Below are 22,838 nucleotides of genomic sequence, written 5' to 3'. Positions count from 1 at the left end.
AATACACACCTTTGTGACTATGGCCCATGAAACATTATTATGCAGTACATGACTGCAGTCTCAAAAATAGTGTAACCTACAATGGTTACAATGTAACCACTTGACACCTACTAAGATAGCTATTAAAAAAAAAACCTGGAAAATAACAGTGTTGGTAATGATATGTATAAATAGGCACCATGGTACATTGCTGGTGGGAATTTAGAATGGTGCAGACACCACGTAAAACAGCTTGGCAGTTTCTTAAAGGTTAAACACTGAATTATCACGTGATCCAGAAATGCTCCTCCTAGGTATAGACTCCGAAGAATTGAAAACAAAGACTTGAACAGATACTTGTATGCCAATGTTTGCAACATTAATCACATAAGTAAAAGGTAGAAACAACCCAAGTGCCTGTCAGCAGATGAATGAGTAAACAAAATGTGGTATACCCATACAATAAAACATTATTCTGGAATGAAAAAAAAGTGAAAGTTCTGATACATGCTACATGCTTCCTTGAAAACATTAAGCTAAGTGAAATAAGCCAAACACAATAAGACATATATTGTAGGATTCTACTTATAACCAATATCTAGACTAGGTAAATTCATAGAGAAACAAAGACTCGAGGTTAACAGGAGCTGAGGGGAGAGAATCATGGGAACAACTGCCACATGGCTAGAGTTTCTGTTTGGCAAAATAAAAAAGTTGGAAATAGACACGAAAGGTTATACAACATTGTGAACTTAATTGATACCACTGAATTGTATATATAAAAATGGCTAAAGTGGTAAATTTCGTTACATGTATTTTACAACAATTTTTAAAAATTAATTCTGTGATACATAAAAACATTGAACCATACACTTTTAAAGGGTGAATCATCCACTTTAATGTGAATCACATCTCAATTAAACCGTTCGAAAAAAACACACGAAGTAAAAAGCTGACAGTCCTAAAAGAAGAAATGGACAAATCCCTCATAGTAGGAGATTTCAGCATGAGAAACAAAAATCACTGACAAACCACAGAAAGAGTGAGATAAGAATTGGAAACCTAAATGGTCAACAAATATATGGGAAGAAAAACCCAAAAAACACAATGAATAAAGGGTGGTGGATAGTGGACATTCTTACCTTGTTTCCAGTTTCAGGGGAAAGCTTTCAGTACAGTCATGTGCCTCATTAACTGCTTTTCAGTCAATGATAAACTGCATATACTATGGTGGTCCCAAAAGATTATAATGGAGATAAAAAATTCCTATCACGTAGCATTTACTATCCTATACTTTTTATTGTAGAGCCTTCTACTTATGTAAAAAAGAAAGTGAAAAGATGTTGGGAAAAGAAAGTGAAAAGATGTTGGGAAAATTCACTAACAGAAGGTAAAACCACAATGAAATTCTACAACATAAGCAACAGAATGGCTAAAATTTTAAAATATAAGGTATTTTTGAAGATGTGGGACAAATGCAGTCTCATAAACTGCTGGAGCATACATACTTATAGCCACTTTGGAAAACTGTTTCAGTGTCTCCTAAAGCTGACCCAGCATTTCCACTCTTAGATAATCGCCCAACAGAAGTATATGAATATATTCACCAATATATGTATTGTAAAACTGTTTAGAGCTACAGTATTCATAGTAGCCCCAAAGTGTACAAATCAAGGGTCCACCAACAGTAAACTGCATAAATTTTGGTATATTCATGCAATGATGCCTCATTTTACATTGCTATGCAGCAAATACACCACAATGCTAAGACAAATATACAAACATAAACCAAACAAATATTAGTATTACTCATGGTTCTGTGGGTTGACTGGGCCCACATGGCGGTTCTCACTTGTGCCTACAGTTAGACAGCAGATAGTAAAGTCATCAGAAGTTTGATTGAATCTGACGTACAAGATGCCTTGCTCATACGGCTGGCAACTGATGCTGACTGTTGGCTGGGAGGTCAGCTGGAGCTAATGACCAGAGCACTGACATATGGCTTCTCCATATGGTGAGAACATCTCACAGCATGACAGCTGAAGTCTAAAATGGACTGTCCCCAAGAGTGTGTGTTCTAAGGAGACCCAACTGGAAGCTGCAAGGCTTCTTATGACTGGGAGCCACAAAGGGTAACTTTACTGTCAGGGTTAAAAGTGAGTCACTTAGAAGCCAGCCAAGATTCAAGGGGTGAGGGACTTTACAACGGTGTGAGTATCAAGTGTATGTGTAGGGGGCCATCTATTGACACTAGCTACCATAAATGAAGTATTATACAGCAATGGGGAAAAAATACTTAGATTGAACTACATATATGAAATTGCTTGTAATTACAACCTATAAAAACACAATCTCATATAGTTTAACTCAATAACATTCAAAAACAAAAACAAAACTAGACTATAATGACAGACCTCAGAATGGTGACTACTTTAGGCAAGAGACAAATAATAACAGTAAGGAAGCACAACGGATGCATCTGAAGTACTGGTAATATTCTATTATCTCGATCCAGTGATAGTTTCACAGGAGATTTCACCTTATAAATTCTTGTCTTACATTTAAGATTTGTTCTTTATTGTATATATGCTATACTTGTAATAAAAAGTTATTTCTGGCCCACTTGCACTGCCGAAATCCTCAATAAAATACTAGTTCACATTCATTCAGAATGGGAAGAAGTTTTTGTTTGACCAAGGAAAATTAGCAAGTAAACAGCTCAGTGGAGACTCTCATGTAATGCTGATGCACACAAAACTTGTAAATTTTACTTTATATTTTAAATGCTCCCTACTTCAAAGTTAGTACTTTGAAACATTCTACTTTCCCTCTTTGCCTTCCTTTAAAGGTTAAACTCAAATAGATTTCCCCCCCAACAGGGTGATAAAAGATTTGTGAATCGGTTTGTTGATGCAGTTATACCTATTTATCCATTGTGTGATTAGTATCTTCAAGCAACCTTCAAGTATTCTCACAACGCACACTATCAACTTAGGAAGCAAATGTGTATGTATAGGGGTATGGCTACAGACAAAACAAAATCACTTGACTCAACTTTCTGAAGAAGAAACGCCTAGTTAGATCAAAACTGCAGCTAAAAAACTATTTTATTTTTAGAGATAGGGTCTCACTCTGTTGTCCAGGTTGGAGTACAGGGACACAATCACAGTTCACTGTAACCTCGAACTCCTGGCCCAAGCAATCCTTCTGCTTCAGCCTCCCAAGCAGTTAGGACTACAGGTGCATGCCACCATGCCTGACTAATTTTATTTTTTATTTTTGTAGAGAAGGGGTCTTGCTATGTTGCCCTAACTAGTCTTGAACTCCTAGCCTCAAGCAATCCTTCTGTCTCGGCCTCCCAAAGCACTGGGATTACAAGCGTGAGCAACCACACTCACCTAAGATTATTTTAAAAATTTACTCATCAAAAATATGTTATTGAATATTAACCTTAGAGCACAGTTTTCCAACTTTGACACTGTCAATATTTTGTATTAGGATCATTCTCTATTGTGGGGGATAGGGGAGGGATTGTACTGTGTATTGTAAGGAAGTTTAGCAGCATCCTTGGCTTCTAGCCACTAGAGGCCACTAGAACCCACCATCCAACTGTGACAACAAAAATGTCTACAGACATTGCCAAATGTCCCTTGGAGATTGGGTTGGGGAGATGCAAAGTCTGCCCCATTTAGGAATCATTGCTTTAGAGTTTACAGTTCCTTTAGAGTTTATAGTTTCCGGTAAGGGCTCAAAAGCTCTTGCTAAACACTATCCTTGTACAGATTATTTTCTCATTCAGCTTTAGAAAAACACTAAACAGAAAATCCTACTCCATGAGTGAGGAGAAAAATAAGTATAGTGCAGCTAGGTTTTAACATGGATTTTGATTCTGTCTCACTTGGTATATGCAATGAACAAACAGGAAAATGTGTTCTATAAATATATGGCTAATTATAGAATGTTAATGTGGCCAAGGCAGTCTCCATCTCTCCCAACTGTGTTTCTCTGTAAGGCCAGAGAATATGTGCATCAGAACTATCTTGTGTACTCATTTAATATATACACACCTGGGTGCCAACACAGACCTGTAAAATTGAGGTGGAAAAGCACCAATCTGAACTTCTAATAAACCTTCCTTAATAACTTACTACTATATTCTTATGTTCAACAAAAGATAAGAAAAACAGCATCACAGACTATTTATCTTTAGTCTTTCATGATTTTTAAACTTTTAATAACTTTTAATTTTTAAATTTGTGTCACTTTTCACAATGACATATAGAGATGAAACAGAAGACCATCCAATTGATAGCAGATGTTGTGGGAAATAAAAACACCAGTTTGAAGGGTCAAAGGGCTTGGATTGTCAGAGCGTGGTGGCTCACACCTGTAATCCTAGCACTCTGGGAGGCCAAGGTGGGTGGATCTCTTGAGGTCAGGAGTTCCAGACCAACCTGCCCAACATAGTGAAACCCTATCTATACTAAAAATACAAAAATTAGCCAGGCATGGTGGCGGGCATCTGTAATCCTAGCTACTCGGGAGGCTGAGGCAGGAGAATTGCCTGAACCTGGGAGGTGAAGGTTGCAGTGAGCAGAGATCACACCAGTGCACTCCAGCCTGGGCTACAGAGCAAGACTCCCTCTCAAAAAAAAAAAAAAAAAAAAAAGGCTTGGATTCTAGTCTGGGCTCTAATACTTAGCATGTGGCTGTGGGCAAGCCACAAAATCCCTGGACTTGATTTCTCTATCTGTAAAAAAGAGATAACTGCCCCACCACATTGTTACTGACAAGAATAAAACAAATGTGAAAAGTGAAAACTCTGTGGAAATAATAAACACACATTACTATTACTTGATAGATATTAATACCTATGACTAAACTGAAGGCCATATCCCAGTAAAATTATGGTAATATTAATCTGGATATACAAAAAAAAGCTGTTTCTACAGAAACATACTCTAAATATTATTCAAAACTATTAAAACTAAAGCATATCTCGGTTAAGCAAGTTGACAGATGGACAACACATTGAAAAACAAGATAATTTCCACAAGTTGAAAAGCTGGGAGAAGTTATTCAGTTTATAGAAATAAGTATATACGTAGGAAAGACCCTATACAACTACCAAATAAAAACTTGCTTTCTTTTAATATGGCTTAAAAATGTTTATATTTGGCCAGGCACAGTAGCTCATACCTGTAATCCCAGCACTTTGGGAGGCCAAGGCAGGCGGACCACTTGAGGTCAGGAAATTGAGACCAGCCTGGCCAACATGGTGAAACCCCGTCTCTACTAAAAATGCAAAAATTAGCTGCGCGTGGTGGCACGTGCCTGTAATCCCAGCTACTCAGGAGGCTGAGGCAGGAGAAGTGCTTGAACCTGGGAGGCAGAGGCTGCAGTGAGCTGAGATCGCACCACTGCACTCCAGCCTGGTAGACATAGCGAGACTCCATCTCAAAGAAAAAAATGTTTATATTCAACTCCTTACATAATAATAAAGAAGTCATGTCACCAAAAAGAAAATCACAGTCCCAAATGGGTATCTAACAACAGGGCTCCAAAATACAAAAGATAAAAATTATATAACTGAAAGAAATAGATAAATGCACAATTATACTTGAAGACTTCAATGCTACTCTCTCGATAATTGATAGAACAAAGTTAAAAGAAAAGCAGCAAAGATATAAAAACACTACCGTGTGCCTGTAATCCCCGCTACCTGGGAGCCTGAGGTGGAAGGGCTGCTTAAGCCCAGGAGTTAGAGACCAACCTGAGCAACACAAAATGTCTCAATTTTTTAAAAATATAAAAACGAAAATACTACTAACCAACTTAACCTAACTGATATTTCTAGCCCTTTCCACCGCCCCGCCTCCCCCCACAAAAGAGTAGAACAGACATCCTTTTTAAGTGCACATGGATTATTCACCAAGATATGTCATATTCTGGCCCTTAAAACAAACCTTATGAAGTTTAAAAGAATTGAAATCATACAAAGTATATTCTCTAGCCATAACAGAATTGAAATAGAAATCATTAAGCAAAAGATATATGGAAAATCCTCAACTATTTGAAAACTAAACGACATACATATAAATAATGCCTGGGGGAAATAGGAAGTCTAGAGGGAATTTGGAAAATATTCTGAACTAAATGAATATGAAAAGACAACATATCAAAAAGATATAGTTATAGCATGTTGTCTTTCCACAGGGTCTCCACATGGTGGCCTCAGGGGAGCCAGACTTCTTACAGGGCAGCTAAAAGTTCTTCGAGAGTGAGTTTACCATAAAACAACAGCAGAAGCTGAAGGGTCTTTTCTAAGCTAGCGAGGGAAGTCATGCAACATCTCTTTCAACAGATTCTATTGGAAGAAAATGGCACTCACAAAGGCTCACCAAGGTTCAAGTAAAGGGAATACAGCCTCTCTCTCTCAGTAAGAAATATTTCGAAGATTTTAAAACCACCACTGAAATCTTCAGCAAACACAGAATTTGAGTTGTGGAAAGATATCCAAACTAGAGATAACAGATACCACAATCTTCAGCAACCACGAAATAATTGAAACTGAAAAGATACAAAAGACAATAGTAAATCCTCAAGGAATACTGATATGTAAGAAACAGATGGGCTGGGCACGGTGGCTCACGCCTGTAATCCCAGCACTTTGGGAGGCCAAGGCGGGTGGATCATGAGGTCAGGAGATGGAGACCATCCTGGCTAATATGGTGAAACCCCATCTCTACTAAAAATACAAAAATTAGCCGGGCGTGGTGGCGGGCACCTGGAGTCCCAGCTACTCTGGAGGCTGAGACAGGAGAATGGCGTGAATCCGGGAGGCGGAGCTTGCAGTGAGCGGAGATCGAGCCACTACACTCTAGCCTGGATGACAGAGCGAGACCGCGTCTCCAAAAAAAAAAAAAGAAACAGATGAAGTATATCTAGAATGTGATCACAGAGAAGAGAGCTTTCCTTGAAATAAGGAGCAGTACCAGTTTTTAAAGCTCCTAGAGGTCAAACAAAATGAGCCTTGATAAACTGATGAATTTCTTAACTAGATAATAATCACTGAGGAAGCAGTTACAGTAAAAGAATAAAGGTTGAGATAAGATTGCAATATTTAGGTGCTTGATTACAAACTGGTTAAGGTGACTCTTGTTATAGTCCCCAAAACACATGTAAAATAGAAATGTGGGGAGAGGCAAACTTCAAAAATAAAAACTTGATTTTAATTAAAATACAAGAATGTGATTTCAAATGTCATGGCAAACCACCATCCACTGTTGTTATTCTTCTAAAGGAAAAAGAATTAATAACTTACTGTTCAAAAATGCTTAAACCTACAGTTAAATGTGATGGACTGAAAATGTGTTTACCTTTACTCATTCCTGAAAGCCCATTAATTTGAGGGGGAAAAAAAAGAAGGAATGTACTAAAAACATAAAAACCACAAGAACAACAAAAGGAGAGAAGATATCGGCTAAAGAGATACTAACACACAGGCCGGGTGCGGTGGCTCACGCCTGAAATCCCAGCACTTTGGGAGGCCGAGACAGGCGGATCACGAGGTGAGGAGATCGAGACCAACCTGGCCAACATAGTGAAACCCCGTCTCTACTAAAAATATAAAAATTAGCTGGGCATGGTGGCACACGCCTGTAGTCCCAGCTACTTGGGAGGCTGAGGCAGGAGAATCACTTGAACCCGCAAGGTGGAGGTTGCAGTGAGCTGAGATCACGCCACTGCACTCCAGCCTGGGCAACAGAACGAGACTCCATCCCAAAAAACAAAAAAAGGGGGGGGGATACTAATACACTTTGGAAGATAGAAAGCATGTGGAAGAGACAGCAGAGCTAAACACCAAATACCTGCAGAGAAAGATATCAACAGGAAGCAAATCAAATATACAGAAAGGCTCAAACATTGGAGGATAAGTGTGAGAAACAGCAAGATAAGGCATGAGGCTAAAAATGGGAAAGGAAGGTTGAAGATCCATGTAGGGAACAGTTGTGTCCCTCAGTTCTCAATCCCATACCTCCCCTGAATTATTCTAAGATAAACTGAAGTGGCTTCAAATCTAGGGACATCAAGCATAGTGGAAAGCAAAAGAGTGTCATATTGCAAGCTGGTGGATTTCATGCACAATCTACATGAAATTTAAGCAAAAAAAAGTGAAAAGGAAAACACGTTTAAAATGTCTACAAACAATACGTCATACATAAACAATCAGGAATTGAAATAGTATCAGACTCCTCATCAGCAATATTAATAGAAGGCAATATTTTCAAAACTCTGAGAAATTATTTCCAATCTAAAATTCTCTACCCAAACTATCAATTAAGTCTAGGGTAAAACTTAGACATTTTCAAAAACGAAGGATATAAAGAACTAGCACACATCCCACACAAGATATTCTTGATGAAGAAAAATGAAAGTCATCTCACAGTGATTCAAAGTAAGTGATGTCAAAAAATACAGTGAATCCAAAGTTGTAAATTAACCTAGTGCTAAAATTAAGTACCTATTTAATGTATCAAGTGCCTATCAACATCCAGATTTTACATGAAAAAATTAAATAATTGCAAAAGAAAGCCAAAACTACAAGCTCTGAAGTTTATCATAAACAAATCAAATGAATCATCAAAAGGAAATGTCTGCACATTGAAAAAAAAATGTGTCATAATACTAATTCCTCACATAGTACAGCTGTCACTTTTCTTGGTGGAAACCAAACTGATACATTAAAAATTATAGAGGCCAGGAGCGGTGGCTCACGTCTGTAATCTCAGCACTCTGGGAGGCCCAGCCGGGCGGATCACGAGGTCAAGAGATTGAAACCATCCTGGCCAACATGGTGAAACCCCATCTCTACTAAAAATACAAAAATTAGCTGGGCATGGTGGCAGGCACCTGTAGTCCCAGCTACTTGGGAGGCTGAGGCAGGAGAATCACTTGAACCCGGGAGGCGGAGGTTGCAGTGAACCGAGATCACGCTACTGCTCCAGCCTGGTGACAGAGTGAGACTTTGTCTCAAAAAAAAAAAAAAAAAAAAAATTATGGATAGAATTCAAAACGTAAATGGAAAAATAGAGTCATAAAATGTCACTAGGAATAATATTTAAGAGGAAGAGCTACTATACTGAATTACCAAGAGGATAAAAGAGTTTCAGGATAAATATTTTCAAAAGCAAATCTTGCTATGTGTGCATACATGTATACGTGTATACATATACACATGCAAGTCCGGCTTTACATACACACACATGTATGTAAAGCTGTGTGTATATATATGTAAAGTATACATATATATGTGCAAGTCCAGCTTTATTTTAAACATTTGGAAGCATAATTATTAAGTCTAATTATTGAAAAGGATGTTAAATAATAAGGGCAAAGACTCAAATAAATGGATATTACCTTTAATATGAAACCAAATTCCTGATATACAGATACTGAACTATCCAATTTGAGTTAGGAATAAACATTATGAATGGTGGGTTCAAAGACAAGATGCAATTTCTTCTCTAGAGTATTATGATCAGCAGAGCACATCCATCAACATCAACACCAACACCAGCATCTGGGCAAAGAGCCAGACCTTCCAGGTCTTCCCACCAGGGCTTCCTTGGGGGATTCTTGAATCCACATGGGAATCAGGACAGACAATTACCCAGGGGAAGCAGTGAGGCAGCAGAGAGTGAGTCATGTAGCTTCCTTATGTGATAACTATAACTCTTTCTATGCTCACCAACTCCATTCCAATGAATACTGAAAGTTTCTTTATGCAAGTACTGGAAAGAAAACAGAGCTATGCCATACATCCTTTCCCAAAGAACAGATCACATCTATCACAGATGGACATGCTATTAAATGAGCTTCAGGAGAGACATACAAAGCACTATGATGGCAAAAATATTTAAATGATTATTCCCTTCAAGAATATGAAATAAGTCAAAAGGCAGCACATTTAAGAGCCAAACAGGCCAGGCACCGCGGCTCATGCCTATAATTCCAGCAGTGTGGGAGGTCGAGGTGGGAGGATCACTTGAGGCCAGGAGTTCAAGACCAGCCTGAACAACATAGTGAGACTTCGTCTCTAAAGAATTTGTTACATTAGGTGGTCATGGCGGCGCATGCCCGTAGTCTCAGCTACTTGGCAAGCTGAGGTGGGAGGACTCCCTTGAGCCCAGGAGTTCAAGGCTGCACTAAACTATGGTGGTACTACCACATTCCATCCTGGAAGATAGAGCGAGACACTGTCTCTAAACAAAACAAAAAAAACAACAGCCAAGTATTCCTTACACACTGTGAATACAGTAGAGAAAAAAAGGGTATAGGCTAAAATATTTATGAAATATTTTTAAGATGCTACATATGTAAACAACAAACAAAAAAGTTAAATAATTAAGCATTAATAATTTATCAGCCAAGGACAGAAGCTTCTCTGACAACGGCTATGCCCAGATCAACTTGTGTGAAGGTGCATCTCAAATGTTGCAGATGAAATCTTCTAAAATATCAAATCCATTAGCCCAGCTGTTTAGGGTTCCATCTTTGGAAAGCAAGGGCCATTTCGATTTTATAAGATGAATATATTTACTATTATTAACTGAGATCTAAGTCCTATTTGGCTCAACTATCTGGGTCAAGTAAACAATGAATCAGAAAATACAGCAAGTAACATGTTAAATGTTTCAAATCAAAATTCACTGATTATATAATGAGATACGTTTTCATATTTTAAAATAATGAGGATTTGGGGTTCTGATCATATAGAGTAGCTGGTATTGGAATATTCTCCTGTTACAAGCATCTATAAAAACCGGACCAAATATAGACCAAATAAAACATATATGTAACATTTACAAGCAACAGATACCAACCAACACAGGGCTATGATCTTTGGGAGAAAAGGGCAGATGAATCAAGTCTCACGCTGGCTTTCTCCTTGGGGGCACTTGCCAAACCATACTGTGGAGAAACAAAGCCCAAGCAGACAGTGGCAGTCCTGCTAGGATAAGAAAACTAAAATTAATGTTTGGGGTTGCTATGGTGCCAGGGTTTTGGGGATAGGTTATTAGAACTGAGAAAGTGAAAGGAAAAAAGCTATAAAAATACACATGAAATTGCCCTTTGGTCCTTACTTGCTTCACAGGATGTGCATACACAGGGTTAGAATTTCTAGGAGAAAACAGCTGTTAACTAAACAGAGATTTCAGAGGTTGTGCAGTTCTGAGAAGATGTGGTCCAGGCTCGGAGGAGAGATATCTTGATGAACACCTTAGTCACTTAGTTGAGACCCTAGACAAACTGTGTCCTAGGAGTAAGAACAAAGGTGAAACAGACCTACCTTAAAAAGCTTAAAACTAATCTCCATAAGATCAAAGTAATCTGCTGGCTATTTAACTGCCTGCCATAATATAATTCACTATTATTTAGAGGGACTTAATAATCCAGAGCTCCAACAAATAAGGGTCCAAACCTTTCCTATAAAGGGCCAGAAAACAAATATTTTTAGGCTTTGAGGACACATAGTCTCTGTTGTACATTCTCTTTGAAAACAAACAGAGGCTGGGCATGGTGGCTCATAGCTGTAATCTCAGCGCTCTGGGAGACTGAGGTAGGAGGATTGCTTGAGGCCAGGAGTTCAAGACCAGCCTGGGCAACATAGCAAAAACAATAACCTTTAAAAATGTAAAAAACCATTCTTAGCTATAGGCCATGCAATAACAGCCAGAAGGTTGGATTTGGCCCATGGCCATAGGATGTTGTCCATTACTCTACATTTCACTCACTATGTTCAATATACAACGACAAATTAGCAGATGTGTAAAGCAGGGGAAAGTGACTGACAATCAAGAGACAAGGCAGTCAATAAAAACAGACTTAGGGGTGATGTAAATATATGTGTAGACAAGGAGGCTCTAGCTTACCACTCCTATTCAACATAGTATTGGAAGTTCTAACCAGGGCAATCAGGCAAGGGAAAGAAAAAAATGGTATCCAAATAGGAAGAGAGGAAGTCAAACTAACCCTGTTTGCAGTTGACATGATCCTATATCTAGAAAACCCCAATCTCAGCCCGCAAGCTTCTTAAGCTGATAAACAACTTCAGCAAAGTCTCAGGAAACAAAATCAACATGCAAAAATCACAAGCATTCCTATACACCAACAAGAGTCAAGCCAAGAGCCAAATCGGGAATGAACTCCCATTCACAACCACCACAAAAAGAATAAAATGTCTAGGAACACAACTAGGCAAGTTAAAGATCTCTATGAGGAAAACTACAAACAACGGCTCAAAGACATCATAGAGGACACTAACAAATGGAAAAACATTCCATGCTCATGGATAGGAAGAATCAATATCGTTAACATGGTCATACTACCCAGAGCAATTTATAGATTCAATGCTATCTCTATTAAACTACCATTGACATTCTTCAAAGAACTAGAGAAAACTATTTTAAAATTCATATGAAGCCGAAGAAGAGCCCAAATAGCCAAGGCAATCCTAAGCAAAAAGAACAAATCTGGAGGCATCACACTACCTGACTTCAAACTATACTACAGGGCTACAGTAACCAAAAACAGTACGGTACTAGTACAAAAACAGACATATAAACCAATGGAACAGAACAGAAAGCCCAGAAATAATGCTACACATCTACAACTGTTGAGAAGAGCAACCCCAAGACACATAATGGTCAGATTCACCAAGGCTGAAATGAAGGAAAATATGTTAAGGGCAGCCAGAGAGAAAAGTTGGGCACATGTATCCCAGAAATTAAAGTATTAAAAAAAAAAAAAAGCAATGGGGAAAGGATTCTGTATTCAATAAATGGTGCTGGCATAACTGGCTAGCCATATGCATAAGGCTGAGACTGGACCCCTTCCTTAAGCCATATGCAAAAAATTAACTCAAGATGAATTAAAGACTTAAATGTAAAAGCCAAAAGTATAAAAACCCTGGAAGACAACCTAGGCAATACCATTCAGGACACAGGCATGGGCAAAGATTTCATGACGAAGACAACGAAAGCAATTGCAACAAAAGCAAAAGTTGACAAATGCATTCCCTTAACTCAGGTCTGTTCACACAGCTCTATGGCAACTTCTGAGATAGGTCTCAGCTTTCAAAAGAATTTGAGCATTACATGGATCTGTGACCCATTTGTGAATAAACCAGGTGAATCAACTTTGTCCGTGCTAGAAGAGAATCAACTGCTTGAGATTGCAAATGATGGTGGCCTTATAAAAGTATGTTTGAGACAACTTCACATCTCCGTAAATTCCAGATTAAAGTCAAGGTGGAATATCCTGAGATTGCTACAACAGCACTGAAAAGCCTGCTTCCATTTCCAACATCCTATCTTTATGAAGCAGTGTTTTCTGAAGTGACAGCAACCAAAATGAGATTATGGAGTAGACTGGACATAAGCAACGCACTTTGGGTGTCACTGTCTACCATCACCCCCAGATGGGACCATGTAGTTGCAGGAAAACAAGCTCAGGGCTCCCACTGACTCTACATTATGGTGAGCTGTATAATTATTTCATGATATGTTACAATGCAGTAATAACAGAAATTAAATACACAATAAATGTAATGTGCTTGAATCACCCTGAAACCATTGCCCCACACCCAAGTCCAATGAAAAATTGTCTTCCATAAAACCGGTTCCTGGTGCCAAAAAGGTCGGGGACCACTGCCACAGATTATAGATTTTTAATTTTTGATTTTTGACTTATTTTTCAGAGACAAGGTCTTGCTATGCTGTCCAGGCTGAACTCAAACTCCTGGGTTCAAACAATCCTTCCACCGCAGCCTCCTAAGTAACTGGGACTATAAGTGCCTACCGCTGTGCCTAGCTAAGATTTTAATACTGTATTTTTACCATATCTTTTCTATGTTTAGATACATTTAGATATACAAATACCATCATGTTATAACAGCCAGTTCACTAACACACTATTCAGGTTTGTAGCCTAGGAGCAACAGGCCATACCATATACCCTAGGTGTGTAATAGGTTATACCATCTACATGTGAGTACACTCTATGATGCTCAACACAATGATGAAATCACCTAATGACACATTTCTCAGGATGTATGCCTGTTGTTAAGTGATGCATGACTATACTTAGAGGAGCACAAGGGAATCCTTTTTATTGAGAGAAATATTCAATGCCTTAATCTGGTGGTACTGCACAGGTGTATACATAAAATAATTCATTGAGTTATATAATGAAGATCTGTGTACTGCACTGTTTTGTGCATTATACATATTACAAAAAACAATAAAATCTACATGTAATTTCCAGAGAAGGAAAACCAAGCTGAAAATCTTTCTAAATAGAATCCAACATCTCTCTCATAATTTAATGGCTGCCAACTATTTTTGAATTATACTCCATAATGTATGTTAGGTATTCAATAATTATTAAATAATGTACATGAATAACTACAATTTTCTGTGGGATAAAAAAAACCTAATTCTCAAAAAAGTAACATTTGACAATTGTTTTCTCTTTACTTTTTACAAATAACTGGCATTTTAAAATTTCTGTGTATATATATTTTTAATCAATACTGCCAGTAAACAAATTGGGTTTTGCAAGCAGCATATGTACACCAATACATGGATGAAAATGTTATATATGCACATCAAACAATTAGTAGATTGCTATTTTGTGGAATTTCAAAAATAACATACTTCCAAGAAAACATTTCTGGAACAAGAGAATGGATCAATTGGATTACAAGCAAGAGAGGAAAGTCAACCTTTCTAAATGCATAATACTAGTCAGACACATAAACAGGCACTTCACCAACATTCTTGTTTAATGCTAAGCATCCTAATGTCAGGTAGATATTATTCTCTCTTAACAAAGAAAGAATATGAAACACAGACAAGAACAACTTGTGTATAGTCACAGAGTAAGCCTTCAAAATAAAGATGTATAAAATCATCATTGAATAACTGCCCAAGAATCTTTCAATAGAAGTAAAGGTCATTTTCAGTAACAGACTTATGCATGGCAAATATAATATGAGACCCAAGAACTATATGCCTGATGAAACCACAGCAAGGTGAAATAATAAAACAAGAAATATGGTCACCTTAACTGTGCTCAACTCTAAATTTGATTGATAAAATAATTTTCTAGTGTTTAATATGATTATAGCCTAGAAAAAAAGGATTTCAAAATAGATAAAAGCTTTAAAAATCTATCATACACTATAATATTGGACTTTTCATATACTATAAAAGCTGACAAAATTATCATGTCTTTTTGTACTAAAGATAACAAATTCCATTTTAACATCTGATTTTATTTTTTAAAGTTTGGTATTTAATAAATTCTCCTTCAAGGTAGGCACTGTTGACAATCAACTTGAGAGATGTCAAGGTTAAAAATGAGGAAGGCTGAACATAAATGTTTGCTCAAGGCACACTAAAATAACAGTGTAGGTATAGTTAGTAATGAAAGAAAAGACTACCCTAAGAAAATTTTGGAAAATGAAAAGCAACTTCAGTGGTCACCTTAAGTGACAGAAAAAGTTAACAGTGTGAGAAAGGCCTAGGAGCAAGTTCATTTACCCCACAAACTCTAGAAATAGGGGTACAAATTATCTTTCAAAAAGAGAAGGCAGGGTCAGGACTGAAAAAATGTTGAGAGTCTATACAAGTAACAGCCCCTACATGACTTCTCTCACTTCCCCTCCCCTACAGCCAATCACCATAGGAACTGGAGATTTACTCTCTGAAGAAAATGAACCAGAAGGACTCTGGAATCAGGAGCATCATGTGCAGCTGATTAATTTGTACTGTACTAACTGTACAGGCAGATTATACTGCCTGTATTGTACAGACAGAGCCTGCATAATAAGAAAAAGTCTACATAGTGAATAGGTAAGTCCTCTCCAATCCCTTCCTCTCACTCAGCTCTAAGAAGACTGGCAGTGAGGCTCTACAAACTCAAGACCTATAAAACTATATGGTTTTGAAAATTGTGTAAATGAATACGCCAATTACATGTACATACATACACTTATAAAATAAAACACATAAATCAAATTTAAAAGATAGATGTGTGTGTGTCACACATACACACACATATACATTTTTTTTTAAGTATGGCACACCTGGGTAAATAATTTAAATAACAAACACAAAGAGCAAATAATAAAAATTAAACCTGTCTTTCATCATCTCTGACTCCTTAAATATGGTAGCTATCCCTTGAGAAGCAAAGGAGACAGTTCTGGGATGAAATTTCTGGGTATCTATGAAAGCAGGAAGATGGGTACAGTAAGTGATGAGGAAGAGGCAAAATGGACACCTCCACAGGATGCCATATTGGCAGACTGTATTTTCCCAGTAAGTCCACGGCAACATTTCTGATCCCACATGATGATACTCCACTTTTTATCAAGATGCAGTCTATTTCCTTTCACTTAACTCTTTGACAACCTTGACAAATAGAACATGGAAAAAGTAACATTATATGGTTTCCCAGGCCAGATTGGAAAGGCAATATAGCTACAGTCTGGCTCTCTCTCTAAAGATGCTCACCCTTAGAAACCAGCCACTGTGACTGGGCACAGTGGCTCATGCCTGTAATCCTAGCACTTTGGGAGGCCGAGGCAGGTGGATCACCTGAGGTCGGGAGTTCGAGACCAGCCTGACCAACATGAAGAAACCCTGTCTCTACTAAAAACACAAAATTAACCGGGCATGGTGGCACATGCCTGTAATCCCAGCTACTAGGGAGGCTGAGGCAGGAGAATCGCTCGAACCTGGGAGACGGAGGTTGCGGTGAGCCGAGATCGTGCCATTGTACTCCAGCCTGGGCAACAACAGCGAAACTCCGTCTCAAAAAAAAAAAAAGAAAGAAAGAAACCAGCCACTGTGCTATGAAGAAGTCCAGGATATCAGGAGGTCATATATAGGTGCCTCAGCCTCAGCTAAGGTTTCAGGTAACAGCCATGTGAGTGAATAAGCCTTCGAATGATTCTAGCCTCCAGCCTTTGAGTCTTCCAGCCGAGGACTGATACATAATGGAGCAAAATTAAGCCTTTCTTTTGTGTGTGTGAATCTCTGACTCACGGAATCCCTGAGGACAATACATGGTTATTTTATGCCACTAAGTTTTAGGGTAATTTCTTACGCAGTCACAGTAACTAAAATAGGCTGGTCCTCCCAGCCCTTCCTTGTTCATCATACAGGCTAACGTTAATCAGCTGCACCAAAGTAAAAGTCAAGTCAAAAATTAGGGGTAAAAATCCTCATAGATTGAAGACATCAATCCATGTTGTACGGACACTATGCATTTTAAAGTATTTAATGCAAACATATTTAGTGAGTTGTTAATGCAAACATATTTGGTGAGATGAATTCTCATATCATGAATTCATTTAGTGACAATGAATTCACGGCATGAGAGGGACAATACACTCCATAGGTTGGCTACAGTAAATAAATGGTTATACCAAAGCCACAGTGAAAATAGGACTTGACATTGAAACAACACAAGCCAACACAAACCCAGTGATAATAGGCTTATCATTCCTATGTCCACAGCAGAGAAAAAGCAAGATCTAGTGAAGTTACATCAACTCCTTCATTACAAAAATTTCCCTCAGAAAATACAGAAACAGCTTTGATGAGATAACTACCAGATGAAACAAAGCAGGCTTTGGCAACATGAATATTTTACCTGTGGTGCAAAAATCTTTCATGAAAAGCAATGACTACAATGGTTGACTTTACAAATCATTGCCTGGTAGTCTCCAAAGGAAACTGAGTAGTTCTCCTTCTTGGTGAACAGAGAAATGCTGGTGAACCTGGCAGCTGCCCACAAAGGATTTCTGAGACTTAATGGTACTAAGTGGACACAAGAAAACAAACACCAAAACTTTCAAACCCCCAATTAGTTTGCAGGCTGCCACATACCACTCCACAGGTTGTAAAGTACATAACTGGAGATTTATTCACATAGATTAAAAGATAAATAATCTACCTAAAAGTACAAAGCAACTCTTTTGGTTTGAATGGCTTGGGTTCAAATACCCAGAGGAATAAATATACTACATAACCAACAATTTTTCATAAATATTGTTCCTCTTAAGTTTTTTGATGACCTGAGATAATGGTAGAGAAAGTTTCTAGCACCACAGAATGGTAAGCTTACTTACCATTCTAGGTAATATATCCAGGTCTATTGAAACTGCCAGCTAAATATATATTTTTAAAATATAAACATATAAGAGTACATTAATATATATGTCTTCCTAAAAGAGTAACTAGACAGCACATTGATTACTACACTGAAAAATACAGCATACTACTGTTAACTAAAGTGCTCAACAGAAAATTATGCTAGCTGAGAAACATACCAAACCTTTTTACAATATTTTGAAATACAGTCAAAACTATAGTTAAAATGAAAACTAAATAGTAACTAAATTTAAGCTAAGACAAAAGTTATTAAATTTATGCCTTTTCCAAAAAAGAATTCTAACACGTGAATAATAGGAAAAAAGGCTTATTTTCTTATATCAACTATCTAATACATGAGAGTTTCTATTAAACAGAAATTTGTACGAAGTAGAATTCTCTTCATTTTATATTATCTCTGTTTGGCAACCTATATTCCAACTATATATTAACAGATGATAGAATACAAAAGAAATCAAAAGTTTAGCTTTTTAGAAAAGCACACTAAATCTGTTGGGTATTTTAGATAATGTTGAAGGTATTTTTAATGATAATGATGTAATATTCACTACTCTGCAGCCCCTTTTTCAATGTGAAATAGCTTGGAATTTGAGATAAATTCATAATCCTGCTATATAGTAATACACAGAAAATTTTAAGCTTAAACTGGTAAATAAGAAAGATTCATTTTTTGTATTATTATACTTTAAGTTCTAGGGTACATGTGCACAACGTGCAGGTTTGATACCTAGGTATACATGTGCCATGTTGGTTGGCTGCACCCATCAACTCGTCATTTACATTGGGTATTTCTCCTAATGCTATCCCTCCCCCAGCCCCTCATCCCCCGACTGGCCCCGGTGTAAGATTCATATTTTATATTACTTAAAGATTTCAAAGTGTGGAAATACCCAAGTAATACAGCAGAAAACATCCTGAAAAATTTGGAAATACCAAAACATCCTGAAGAATAAGAATTCCAGTTTGAATACAGACTGCATATATTATTATTTTCATAAAGTTAAATTTAGGGATGTGGTAATTATGAGATTCTCAGAATACTAAAGTACTTACTTTCAAAAGGTTCAGGAAAAAAAAGTCATGTAGAGAGAAGGAAACATAAAGTAAATGTGCAAAATGTTAACACTGGGTCAATTTAGGTAAAGGGTATAAGGGTATTCATTATAATATTATTTTACCTTTTCTATATAGGTTGAAAAGTTTTTAAATAAAAAGGGAGAATACACTTTTATATGTATCAAGATATGTACAAGAATGTTCACAGCAGTATTATTTGTAAGAGCCCAAAGTGGAAACAAATCCAAATATATACCAACAATAAACTGGACAAGTAAATGGTAAATGAAAGGATAAGTAAACTATAGTATATTCATACAAAAGGGTACTACAGAGCAGTAACAATGAACTAACTACTGTTAACACACCACATGGGTAAAACTCACAAATAACAATGAGCAAACAAAGCTAGACACAAATAGGATGAACAAATATTTGTTAAATAAATATTTCAGACGATAGATAAGATCAGGGCTGTCATTTATTTTTGTTTGGCAAAAATTTTACTCACAGACAGTACAAGTAAAATTACCATGAATATGTATAAATTATTTAGAAGAACAAATTCTTTCCAGGCACCCTCAAGCACACTTATGAAAACCACACACATACTATGGATCTGCTCTACTAATCATAATGCACACTGTTGGTTTCTCAGCAACATCCAGTGAGCAACACTTTTTAAAAAGACCCAGTTTGAATGAGAGCATGCACCTAATACAATCCTGCACCAAAAAGACTTTTTTACTTGAATAAGACTTTTCAAACTGTACTATAATTTAATAATCCTAGTTTACATATATGTCTAAATTCAGACTTATAGCCAGAGATTATTTTTTAAAAGATACAAAATACTTACATTGACTTTGAAAGCTTGTACAGTGTTATCCAGAAGAAGGATGTTGCAAACCACTTCAGTATGCTGTCTGTCTCGGGCCAACTCTGATGCTCGTACATTGTAGGTTCTGCCAGCAGGCAATCGGAAACGTGAGGTCATTACTGTCCACACAAAGTCTAAGTTAAAAAAAAAAAATTCACTAAATAAAAGGTTGGTAAAATATAAGCTGTAGTTTAAAAGGCAAAGTTATTATATATTTCTCAATTAAAACTCAGGTGGAAAACAGTTATAAATTTTGAAACACCAGAATAAGAATTGTAGGTATAAGTTATATACAGTTCATCATCAAACTAAAGTTACCACTGCTTTGAAAAAGAGGTTTTTTTTTTAACTGCTCCATCCAGAAGATTTAATACATAAATTTTTTAGGAAGTCATATTCCAATTCAAAATATGTAAACTTTGGAGTAGCCAAAAGGGGCGGGAAGATTATGCTGCCTCAGGAAGTTGGATATTACTCATTGATGCAAGTATTTTAAAACACTGTAGAATGACAACAGGAGGAAAAATTATTTAATTTTGGCAGGCCCTTCCCTTTTTTAAAAAACTTAAGGTGTTGGGGAAACCAAGAAGTTTAAAAAAAAAAACAACCCTTCATTTTAACCATCCTCAAAATTCAACCTAATAGTATTATTGTTATTATTCCTAAGAAAACAAAATAGAAATGGTGACCAATCTTTGCTTCTGAATTTTTAACCTAAGAGATAAAAACTAGATGGCCTATAAAACAACAGAAATCACAGTGATATCAGCAATACTAGATGTTTAAAGACAATGAAGCTGTAGCTTCAAAGTTGTGAAAGAAAATTCTTTGAAACACTGACTTATATACCTAGAAAATTAACATTCATGGAGGAGAAAAAAAACTCTTAAAACACTCAGGCATTTAAGGATTCAAACTTTAAAACACGTAACACTTCTGTCTTAAAGACAATTAGGTAAAGGAAACACACTAAACTAGAAGAAAGACTAGTATTTGGGATGTTTGAATATGAGTAAGCAATAAGTAGTAAGCAGTATGAACAATGAATAAGCAAAATATAATGAAAATAGTATTTCAAATCAGTGATAATACCTGGAGCTGATCTCTCATAGATTATTCATTTCAAAAGATTAAAGCTCAAAGTAAAAGTCATTGTTACATAAATATAAAAATAATGTAGGGGAAAAAAGTCTTACTATGTTGACAAGGAGACGCTTGCCAAGTAAAATCCCACAATTAAAAGACAGTGATTGGGCTGGGTGAAGTAGCTCATGACTGTAATCCCAACAATTTGGGAGGTGGGAGGATTGCTTCAGGACAAGAGTTTGAGACCAGCCTGGAAAACACAGGGAGGCCCTGTTTCTACAAAAAAGAATGTTTTAAAAATGAGCTGGGCCTCTTTTACATCGTTGAGCAGTGGTTTGTAGTTCTCCTTGAAGAGGTCCTTCATATCCCTTGTAAGTTGGATTCCTAGGTATTTTATTCTCTTTGAAGCAATTGTGAATGGGAGTTCACTCATGATTTGGCTCTCTGTTTGTCTGTTATTGGTGTATAGGAATGCCTGTGATTTTTGCACACTGATTTTGTATCCTGGGACTTTGCTGAAGTTGCTTATCAGCTTAAGGAGATTTTGGGCTGAGATGATGGGGTTTTCTATATATACAATCATGTCATCTGCAAACAGGGACAATTTGACTTCCTCTTTTCCTAACTGAATACCCTTTATTTCTTTCTCTTGCCTGACTGCCCTGGCCAGAACTTCCAACACTATGTTGAATAGGAGTGGTGAGAGAGGGCATCCCTGTCTTGTGCCAGTTTTCAAAGGAAATGCTTCCAGTTTTTGCCCATTCAGTATGATATTGGCTGTGGGTTTGTCATAAATAGCTCTTATTATTTTGAGATACGTTCCATCAATACCTAGTTTATTGAGAGTTTTTAGCATGAAAGGCTGTTGAATTTTGTCGAAGGCCTTTTCTGCATCTATTGAGATAATCACGTGGTTTTTGTCATTGCTTCTGTTTAGCTGATGGATTACATTTATTGATTTGTGTATGCTGAACCAGCCTTGCATCCCAGGGATGAAGCCGACTTGATCTTGGGGGATAAGCTTTTTGATGTGCTCCTAGATTCAGTTTGCCAGTATTTTATCGAGGATTTTTGCATCGATGTTCATCAGGGATATTGGTCTAAAATTCTCTTTTTTTGTTGTGTCTCTGCCAGGCTTTGGTATCAGGATGATGCTGGCCTCATAAAATGAGTTAGGGAGGATTCTCTCTTTTTCTATTGATTGGAATAGTTTCAGAAGGAATGGTACCAGCTCCTCTTTGTAACTCTTGTAGAATTCGGCTATGAATCCGTCTGGTCCTGGACTTTTTTTGGTCGGTAGGCTATTAATTATTGCCTGAATTTCAGAGCCCGTTATTGGTCTATTCAGAGATTCAACTTCTTCCTGGTTTAGTCTTGGGAGGGTGTATGTGTCCAGAAATTTATCCATTTCTTCTAGATTTTCTAGTTTATTTGCGTAGAGGTGTTTATAGTACTCTGATGGTAGTTTGTATTTCTGTGGGATGGGTGGTGATACCTCCTTTATCATTTTTTATTGCATCTATTCGATTCTTCCCTCTTTTCTTCTTTATTAGTCTGGCTAGCAGTCTATCAATTTGTTGATCTTTTCA

General features: G+C 37.1%; 1 protein-coding gene across 4 annotated transcripts in view; it reads right to left on the bottom strand.

Moving 5' to 3' along the window:
• Positions 1-22,838, bottom strand: part of PTPN4 (protein tyrosine phosphatase non-receptor type 4) — a 224,243-nt gene that overhangs the window by 153,929 nt on the left and 47,476 nt on the right. For all 4 annotated transcript variants that reach the window (XM_055380519.2, XM_019022677.4, XM_055380517.2 and 1 more), the window contains exon 2: positions 20,143-20,297. In XM_055380519.2, the coding sequence (XP_055236494.1) occupies positions 20,143-20,280 (138 nt within the window). In that variant the 5' untranslated portion in view covers positions 20,281-20,297. The remainder of the gene's footprint in view (positions 1-20,142; positions 20,298-22,838) is intronic.

The sequence above is a fragment of the Gorilla gorilla genome, chromosome 11 (assembly GCF_029281585.2).
Source record: "Gorilla gorilla gorilla isolate KB3781 chromosome 11, NHGRI_mGorGor1-v2.1_pri, whole genome shotgun sequence".
Classification (NCBI taxonomy): Eukaryota; Metazoa; Chordata; class Mammalia; order Primates; family Hominidae; genus Gorilla; species Gorilla gorilla.
The sequence above is the reverse complement of the archived record's forward strand: the minus strand, read 5'-3'. Positions and strand labels throughout refer to the sequence as shown.